At 38.7% G+C, this 10,369-nt stretch overlaps 1 protein-coding gene across 2 annotated transcripts in view; it reads right to left on the bottom strand.

Moving 5' to 3' along the window:
• Nucleotides 1–3,994: 3,994 nt before the first annotated feature.
• Nucleotides 3,995–10,369, bottom strand: part of ARHGEF38 (Rho guanine nucleotide exchange factor 38) — a 46,654-nt gene continuing 40,279 nt past the window's right edge. For both annotated transcript variants that reach the window (XM_013195771.3, XM_048066463.2), the window contains exons 12-14: nt 9,276–9,474; nt 8,842–9,098; nt 3,995–7,978 (exon numbers count right to left, since the gene is read on the bottom strand). In XM_013195771.3, the coding sequence (XP_013051225.3) occupies nt 7,793–7,978; nt 8,842–9,098; nt 9,276–9,474 (642 nt within the window). In that variant the 3' untranslated portion in view covers nt 3,995–7,792. The remainder of the gene's footprint in view (nt 7,979–8,841; nt 9,099–9,275; nt 9,475–10,369) is intronic.

Here is a 10,369-nt window from a genome sequence, read left to right as displayed (position 1 = left end):
AAGTGCATGTCTTTTTTACATGCTACTCAAAGTAGCAAATGGATCACATACATTATGGAAGTTCAGTTCCTTTTCCCTGTTCCACTCAGTGATTTTGTTTTTAAAAGGAATGCTACTCAGGCATGCTTTCTGCTGGAAAACTTTGTGTTTGAATTTGCTAGCAAATGTTGCAGGTTTTTTTCCTGATAGGCTATTGATGTTGGATCTTTCAAGGCTTATGGGTAGATGGGTTTATGTCTGGGGAGATGTGTTGGATTTGCAGGTGCAGTTTGGAGAGAGGTACCAGGGTATGTTGGAGATGGAGAAGAATCTTAAGCTTGTAGGAAGTTGATTGCAATCTCCTGGCTTTGTATTCACAAAGAAATGATAGGACACAGGCCTAACCCAGCTATCCCAGGGCATCTGTTTTATCTTTTAAGTTATAACTGGAGGAAAAACTACAAAACAACCTCCAGACAACCTCCAGTTTTGGTGTGGCACAGTGTCAGATTTGTATTAATGTCAAGTCCCATGGCAACCTCGCTGCTTGCATGTGAGGTTGGCTAGCCTGCCAACGCTGTCTGAAGGTGCAAGGGCCAGGATCTGGAACTCAGGAGGCCAAGTATTAGGACCCATGTAATCCGGAATAGAGATCTTAATATGCCATCCCACTGTCCATCTCATAGCATTCATGAGACGAAGGGTTTTTTGTTTGTTTGATTTGGGTAGGGATATTCAGAAACCTTTTTCCTTTCTTCCCAACTCACAGACTTGCTTTTTTTTTCCCACCCTAATTCACTTGTGTATTTAGAAGTGTCTAAAATAGTGATATATGGTATTTCAGATGTTAAAATATGTCCAAAGTATTTCTAATAGCATAGATTTTCAAATAGAAGAGGTTATTCAGAGATCTGAATGTATTCCTTTAGTCCATCATGGAAGTGAATGTTCATATTTTGTTTTCATAAAGAATAATGAAAAAAATTAAAATCTGCATAGGGAAAGTTTCCTTGTTATAATGAGTGACGTATTCCACACACCTTTCATGAGAACTGTCATATCTGTGTTTACCTTGCATTGTTATTTAGTGTCTCAGTTCCAGGAGCAAAGGAAGCAGATGCTGCAGGACTGTTGCAAGAGAGAAGCTGGGATGCATCCAGGCACTGGCAGTGTTAGAGGTGACTTGTATCCTACAAGCATCTTGGGGCCTATGCCTACCTGTTAATAATGCTGAGAGCTTGAAAAAGGTGTGGGAGGGGGAAAAACAACAAAAGGGGAGAGGGGGGTGTATTTGTCTCTGTTTGGATATTCTTTAAGTTCCGCATGGTAAATTCCCGCTTCCAGAGCCTTAGGTGGGATCAGCTTGGTCTCTCTTCCCTTTGCAACGTGTAAGCCCCCACCAGCCCCAGTGCAGTCTTGCACTTAGCCTGGCTGCTGTTACGGTGAAGGTTTGTACACCCTGTGACTGCTTCTGAGGAGCTTCTTGCCGAGACATTTGTGTCATTTTCCTGACTAGACCCTAGCTCTGTCACCCACAAGCTTCCCTTCAGCTCTTTCATTTATCCTGCTGGATTTTGTTACACTTCTTTGTTCCAGCCACATGCAGGCAACACGTAATGCTTTACATGCTGCTACTAAGACACAGGTACTTGAGAAAGCATCATATCTTCTGGCTCTCCACTCGCACCCCTGAACTGTTCTTCACAGCTGTGCTCCCTCTGTTTGTCCCAGATGATCCATGTTTTGTTCAGCTCTCAAAAACTGGAAAAGGATCTTGAGTCTTGCTGACTGTGATCAGCCTGTGGCAATCCCCTCTCCATACCCTCTGTTGAGGGGAGCATCTCTAATTATGAAAGCACCTCAGAGTTTAAGAGGTAGGTGAAAACTACAGCTTTTCTTACCCATTCTATGTTTCAAATACGTGTAAATAGCTGTAGTACGCAGATACTTCCCTCACCTCCTTTCCCCTCTCCACAATTAAGATTTAGGCTAAGATTCCTTAAATATCTAAAGGAATAGCTTCACTTACTCAGGGTAGCCTTAGTTACATTGACAACTTTTGTTCTTTTTTTAACTATAATTTCCTGTGGGGTAAAAAAGAAAGGTTTTGCCTTTGTAGTGCCTGCAGCTTCCAGGGCAATTTAAAAATAACAGCATTAGGAGGAGAAAGAATCCAGAGCTTCTGTTGCTTTTTGATCAGCCCATCTTTCCTGCTCCCTATCACAGGAGGTTTTTAATGGTGGTATAGTAGGAAAAGACATTGAACCAGTTTTCATTTGCAAACAGGAGGCATATTTTCTTCTGAAATGTTAGTCTGAAGAATGTTGCATATGCTGTGAAGCAGAGTATGAAGATAGATTCTTTTAACGGCTGGAGCGCTACTATGTAAAGTATTCACTCTAGTGGTATAATTTGCTCCCACAGGAAGGTTCAAGACATAAGCTGCTTCCGTCTTGCCTCTGAATATACATACAGCTTTGCTTTTGAGAGTTCAGGAGCTTACATCTGAACTCTGCGTTTCTCTTTAGGTACATTGTACGGGGTGAACAAAAGCAGAAAAAATCTTTGTTTTCAAACTGTGGTAGCTCGTGCCATTCAAAATGCCTCTGAGACCTGATTCAAGTGTATCCTGAAGTTTTTACTTCTAAAACCCAGGTATGAGTTGGCTGTAGGTCATCTCCTATTCATTTAGAATACAATAATATATGTTATACCTTTTATGAATCCCCATCATTTCCTTCTAATAAAGTCAAGTCCTGCTGGACTTGTTGATGCTGCTCTATTAGCAAAATCTGCAGTGGAGCTGCAACATGTATCAGCAAAGGACTTTTTTCTCGTAACTTTTCCAGATTCCTAAATGAAATATAAAGTCTCCTTCTGTTGGTATAAAAATGTCAGTTAGGATTGTGATTCTTTGAAGTATTAGGTCAGGAGGGATTTACAGCATAGACCTTGTCTTTTAAGTCAAGTGTTTAGCTTGAATATGTAAGATAAGCACTGTTGAAAAACAGAGTAGATTGAAGGGAATAGTTGCTTTCTGCCTTTAGTTATAGTTAGGATGGAATTAACAACTGTATTTTCAGTAGAGGAATCCGTTCTACAGGACTGTTAACTGAATTTGCACTTCAGATTGGAGAATCTAGTGTAGGGCACAAAGAAGGAAGGTCCTTTGGATTTTGGGAAGTATATCTCATATTTATTTAGAAAAAAATAACTGGAAAACAGTCCAGTGGTTTTCTGTCCCTAAACCAGATTGCTTTGTGATTTACTATAAGAATGGCTACTTGACTTTTCTTACCAATTTTATAAATTGGTATGGTAATACTGTACTTCCACTTAAATAGAATGTTATTCATAGATGCCCAAATTTTGATATCCTTAGTAATGTGAATGAACTTGCTCTGGGTGCATGAACATGCCAGGTTGAGGTCAGGTTGGATGGGGCTTTGGGCAACCTGGTCTGGTGGGAGGTGTCCCTGCCCATGGCAGGGGGGTGGAACTGGATGGTCTTTAAAGGTCCCTTCCAACCCAAACCATTTTGTGTTTCTATGAGCACTTCTTCTGGCTAGACTAGGGACTGCTGGTGGTATCCAGGTCTAAAAGGAAAGATGCTGGCATCTAACACAAAGTTCTCTGTTACGTTAGTAATACACCTCTTTTCTATTACAGCTTGTGACGGAACTCTGGCTGGATGTGACAGAAAATAATGGGCACAACCACAGAAGTAGCTACAAAAGAACAGAAGTAATGTGATATTTGCAAACTTGGACTGTATTTTGGATCTCACTGCTGTAAAAGTACTGAGCAAGTTCTAACATATTAATAGATAAGCTAAGATGTATACCAAATATGCAGCACGTTGTTTGAGGCAACTGTTTGTTTTCTCTGCTGTGCTAATTTTGCAGTGACACTTTTTATAGTTGACAACAGAAGGCAGACTTTGGGTAGCATCTAAAGCTCTTTGCTCCTAGAAAAAGTCTCGCTGATGTTTTTAACAAAACAAAAAGACAACATATCTTTACAAAAATAAATTTTTATTATTACAATAATTTAAAAGAAGATTTTTCACCATTTATGAACAGTACTGTAAGAGGAATTATCAATAATAGATCTATAAGCACAAGCATTGTTACGGCTGTGTTTTCTTTCAGAGTTCTAGTTCATTTCTCATATCTGTATTTTTACAATCTCTTTTAAAATGACAGCAAAAGTGTATTTTACTATTTGAAGGTGCTAATTACTCAGTCACAAAGAAGGAATAATTCTCCAATCTGTGTTTGTGCTGAAAAGGTGACTCCTTAGTAAAGGTACACAAGCAGAGGGAAGGCAATGAAGCACACAGTTGCCAAAGACTCTGAGCTGTTCGTTGGCTTGTACGTTTGCTGGGTTCCAGGCTATCAATGTCAACACTTAAAGTGAATTGCCCCTGATTTGAGAAACACTTTAGCTTGAGTGGACCCAATCTTGGAAATTTTTGCACATGCTTACTGTCACAACCGTTCAAGTAAGTAAAATGCATATTTGAATATATGCAAGATCAGTCTAATAAAACTGTAGCCTGTTCCTGCTTCAATCAAAATAGATTAGTTTTGTCATTAATGAGAACAAGAAAGCTCTTAGAATACTGTAACCTTCTTTACGTGAAAGAAACTGCTGCAAAAACATTACACAGTTCTTAGGAATTTCTGGAGACCTAATATATCTCAGTTCCTAGTATTTAAAGCATGACCTTAACAAAAATGTGTCTGAGCAAGTCTCATTTGAATTGTTGTAAATCTCCTTAATGTAGGAAGGCTTTAGATTCAAAGAGCATCTCTTCATGTTTTGCAGTGATTGCTGTTTGCATTAATTTGTTTTAAAGAAAAATAAAAGCTTGCAATATATCTGTAATATCAAATCATAACACACAAAACTTTGACTTCCTGAGATGATTAAATAGGCCAATCTACCTCAATACCTAATAAAGTGATTATTAGTGAAATTAGCAAATCCCAAGATACTGTAAAGATAAAAAGAATATAATAAAGTCATATAAATTAGCCCACAATATAAAATTAAGGGTACTAACCATAGGCTGGGATTTCATAGCCTACTAGGAGTTCCCAAATCCTGTAAAAATTCAATGAAATAGAGGTGGCCAGCTACATTATATTTCATCCTTCATTTCTTGTTACTTCAGGATCCTTAGTAAACATTTTGGAAAGCAGCATTTGAATAGACTTTGAGACACCTTCACAGAGCCTGATTTTTCATGGGGAATGCACATAACACTCAAAATCAGAGCCCTCCGTATGACTCAAGCTGAGTTCTCAGAACTAACACTTCAGATTTTTTTTTCTGACTCTGTCCCTTAATTTTCTTGTCTGAAATGCTAAACTTCTTCATTGTGCTTACATGACTGCACTGAGCCTATTAAATACAATTCAGTCATTTCTAAAACTGTTTCAGCTATTGCAAATAGGTCATCTCCAAATAAAATATTCTGAAATGTAAGGCATGCTGAAAAGCTTCTTGTGTATATCTTCCCCATAATCTTAAAATATCAGCACCGAAACAGGGAAAACGCAGTAGGGCAGAATCAATTGTAGTCTCAATTCATTCATCCAAGCTGATACTTGCCCTCCTGCACCCCAGCTTCATTTTTTTCCATTTAAATAATAACAAGTTTTCTGTAAAAACAGCTTCATCCATTAATAAAATGGATAGGAACCTTTTTTGCTTGCAAACAGCGAGACTGAAGTGCATAAGGTTATGTACAAGTTAGGCAAAACCACATGATATCTATTATTACTGGTCATTGGATTGTTCACAGTGTTTCACATACTGATTTCTGGATGTCTATCTCAGAGAACTCAAAAAGCTTCTGTCATATGATTTAATCCAGCACAGATTTCAGGATCTTATCTCTGCGATCCACATTCATCTGAGCAAAACTGAGAACTTTACCTTTTCAGCAAAATGAAATAAAAATACAGGACTCTAAAGAAAATGCAACTAGATTCATTTGTGCAGCAAAAACTATTTTTTGCATCAGCTACCATAATTTCTCTCATCCTTTCTTTGCTGACAGGTTATTTCCTATTATATCTCAGTAAGGGTTTGGGTTCATTTTATCTTCATACCCCACACTTCAGCTACAGGAAGTATAAATTTGCACAATAGCTTTAGAACAATTTCTTTATCCACACACCCTTGATCAGCAACATCCCCCCATCAAATTTAATAATGCTGTCACTTTAATGGTCAGCCAGTAATAAGCAATTATGAAGCAATACAGAAAATACCTGACAGGAGCTTTATCTTTCACTTACACTAACTGCTTTAGGCCTAGTCTCTTGCTTCTTCCCCCCTTTTCGCAGTGCTTAGCACAATAAGGTCTTCATTCATCACTAGAGGGGCTAGGCATTTCTGTATTGAAAGAGATTGTGATGAACACTCAGTTACCAATGGTAATAGTAATGACGTATCGTGAGATCACCATTCAGTTTAGCTCAAGTGTAGGGCACCAGCCTGACCTAAGGATTGCTGCAGGCAGTGAACCTTAAGAAGTACGACTTGAAAATCATGTCATTCCTTGTTTGTTTTTTTTTGTTTGTTTTCCCATGCTCACTGAGGATATGATGAGAACCATTTTAACTTATTGAAATAACCTTGACAGTTTTTAAGATACCTTAGCAAAATACACGGGTTTTGACCCTGAGTTTTGCAAATAGTAAATCAGCTCATCAATACGTTCTTCACTCACTGTTTACTCTAATGTTCATTCACTTTCAAAATGAGAATGTTTTTTTTTTCTGACAGAGAAATTTTGACACATCTTAAATCCTCGCTTATTCACTAGACAGTATGATCTCTGTATCTGACCTAGGGAATCAGATAGACAGTAAATATTCATGGAAAGGCACTGATGATTGACTTTTTTTTCCCTCCCCAAAGCTTAATAAATTCCCAAGCCTAATAACACAAGTTTTGTTTCACTACACAGATCCTGCACTATAACACAGTTAGTCTAGAGGCATGTAATTTCAAACCTAGAGGCACATTCATATCGCTACAAATTATTGCCTATCATATGAAGTAGTTGTGAATTTTTTTTCTGAGAATTATAACTTATTTCATGTTACCTGTTTCTTGTGCCTGCTATTCCTCTCCCCGCATTTCCATATTTAACTAAATTTACCTTCTTCCCTGAGACCAGCCACTGGCACCAACATACTCAGTATGTTTTAAATTGAAATGTTTCCTATGAAAATGAAACCGTTTTTCTTTTCCCACTTCAATATTTGTCACTGAGAAAAAGGTTCATTACAAAAGTCGCTGAGGATAAAAACAGATAACCCAAAAGCTCTGAGTATTGAGATTTGTCTATGTTCATCAAGGTAGGGGCTTAGGAATAATTCAGTTTGAACTACAAATCCCTGAAGACTGAATTTGTCCTTTTTCAAGGCTATTTGTCTTCATCTTGAATATTATTTGCTGAATATCATGAAAGAAAAACATAACTTTAGCTGCAATGTGTACTTGTAGGTTGACTTTTGACGTAGGACACTGACAGAAGAGAAAATTATGGGGTAATAGAAAAGCAAGCTCTTCAAGATGTTAATCAGAATCAGTCTTCCTATTAAATGTTTTCTCCCTCGGGTCTTGACAAGGTGATGGCTTTTGGAGAATGGAGGTTCTCAATATCATGTGTGCACTGTACCAGATGCCATGGCTTCTGTCAGTCAATTGTGAGTTTGCCTTGCTTTCTGCAAACTATAATAGATTATTATTGTCTACTTCAGAGAAACTCGCTGAATGGACCTTTCTGTTCCTAAGCGTATGTCATCTTCCCGAGATAATTAGATGGTACGTATCCTTTCTGACCTTTGGCTTCTGCTAGCCACCATTCTTTATTGCCACTCAGGTCAGAAAAACGAAGTATCCTAACCTTCTGGTACTCCTCAAGACTGAGTTCCTGGTCATTTCTTGCTTGAAATGCATAAACAGCGTAGAAGGTCTGAAAAAGGAAAGCCACAAAAAAAGAAAACAAAACTTGAATTCAGAAATGTAGCCACATCTTATCCTGTCATTCTGTGTTAGCATGAATTCTGTATATATAAATGTGTAATAACGTATCTGAGCCACTACATAACTGCATGGTCTGTAATTGCTGCACAGAGTACAAAGAATGGGGCCAAAACAAAAAGTAAAACTGAAGGATCTGAGGAATTCTGCATGGGAAGGAACAAACCAAGCTCTGAGGTATCAAAAGATAGTGCTGCGTCAGTACAGTTTTCAGCTCATACCAAGTGTCTGTTGCTGTCACACCAAGCAGCCTTGAACAAGCCCAAGAATTTACAGCAAGGTTTCCATGTAGAGAATCACCTCTCCTAAAGCTCCCGCACTTAAATGTGGCAGCTGCTAGGATGGATCCCTCAAGCCATCCTCTCAGCTGCCAGAGATCCTATCTGCAGCAATCTGATCTGGAGACGGTAAAAACAGGGAGTACTTCTGTGCCTTGCTGATCAGCTTTGCCCCAGATGTCTTGTTAAAGTTAAGTGGGAAAATCCCCAGACTGATTGCAAAGGGAGAACTCTGGGACATTGTATGTGTGGTGGAGTGATGCAAAGGTGTGTCTTTTGTAAGACAGGACTATGATTCACAGTTTCATAGTTTCATATTCACAGATAGTGTATCTTTTCCTACCTTGTAGCTATTGAAGAAAGCCAGAGAACAGAGGATATCAAATCCTACGTCATTCTGACAGATTAGTGCAAGTCTTTTCCAGTGCAAAAGGAAACTATTTAAATTATAATCACTATAATTCTGGATTTAAAATAAGAAAAACAAGAAGACAGGCACAATAGGTATTATACTTACTTGCTGATCATCCATATCCTGAAAAGCACCAGTCCCTGTGCCATTAGTTGTCGGATTTTCACAGAAGTGAAGAGATGAGCTGCTGTCACTTTTCTTGTGCCCTGGACTTGTGCTGCTGTCAGAGGAGGGCCGTGAAGAGACAAAGAGGCTGATATTATCAAAATCATCATCACAGAAGTTGTTCTCTGTTACATCCTTCTGCACTTTGGCTGGATTGTAAGGCCTCAGGAAGGAGGAATACACGTACCCCTTAAGGTCTACATATCAGAATAGAAAGAGAAAAAATAAACAGCAAAATACAGTTAAATGATTTCAAAACCAACTGTTTTATGCAGCTGTCAGTATGACAGAGGCAAACAGATGGGGCCGAAAATGAAAAGAAATCAATAGCCCAAAGGGAAGCTGTTATTGGGATGTTTGTGCAAAGAACTTACTTCCTGTGTCAACAAGCCATCTGCTCGTACTTCCGAAGGGGTCCTTTTGCTCCACGACAGCCACCAATTCTCCTTCATGCAAATCAATATCGAATTCCTGCGTGGCATTGCACTTGCGCTTAGCTTGATACAGCAGTTCCGTGCTGTACGTAGACAGCAGCTTGGACCTGTCAGCTTCTGTTTGGCGTGGGGATTCGAGCTGAAAAGAAAAAAATTATTCACTAGGAATAATGCTGAAGCCATTTCTAGAACAGCACAGATGCATAAAAGGAACTAGTGTATACTGCATGTGGCAGCTGACTTTCTTACACACAGATCAAGGAGTTAGTTACACAGCTATAGGTAACCAAATCTCCTTTGCATATGCAGCAAGGGCCTGCCCAACTGTTATATTAATAGCTGACCAATAAAGGGCAGATTTCAAAGAAAGAAATAGAGGAATATAACGAAATATCTCTTAGCCAGTACTCTACAAGAGCCAGTGTTCTATATGTGAACTGTAACTGGTTTAATTGTTTTTACTAACAATGATCTTTGATTTCCTATGTAAAATTGCAAAAAGGATAATAAAAAAATTAGCAGAGGTGTGCTAGGGTCATATAACAACTTGCATGACAAGGCACTAGGCAAAAACTCCGTAGAAACTGAATGGTACAAAATTACTTTTTGCTATATAAGGGCAAGGTGCTATTAACTGCTGGAAGCATATTCGGTCAGTTTGGTTAGAGGGCAGAGATGGAGGCACTGCACATCAATGTGACTCCAACGTACCACAGTCGCAAGAGTATGTGTGCCTTACTGATGCTAAAATGAATCCTCCAGCTTCCTTGGCTTCTCCTGTAAATCTGCAGCTGATATATTTTATATTGTACTGTAAACTAGACGCCTGAAAGCTCTGTAAATGTCTGATAAGGTTGAGAACCACAGGCATGCAGATTTCCTGGTGGACTTCATGTGTCTTCTGCTGTGGGAGTGTATGTGTGGGCATACATGTGTAAACACAAATATAAACAGAACTGCAGCTAAGAATCAGAAAAAGTTCTGAATTCGAAGAATAAGATTCACTGCAAGAGCGTTTAACAAGAGAAATGATC

This window comes from Anser cygnoides, chromosome 4 (genome assembly GCF_040182565.1).
Source record: "Anser cygnoides isolate HZ-2024a breed goose chromosome 4, Taihu_goose_T2T_genome, whole genome shotgun sequence".
In the NCBI taxonomy this organism is placed as follows: Eukaryota; Metazoa; Chordata; class Aves; order Anseriformes; family Anatidae; genus Anser; species Anser cygnoides.
The sequence above is the reverse complement of the archived record's forward strand: the minus strand, read 5'-3'. Positions and strand labels throughout refer to the sequence as shown.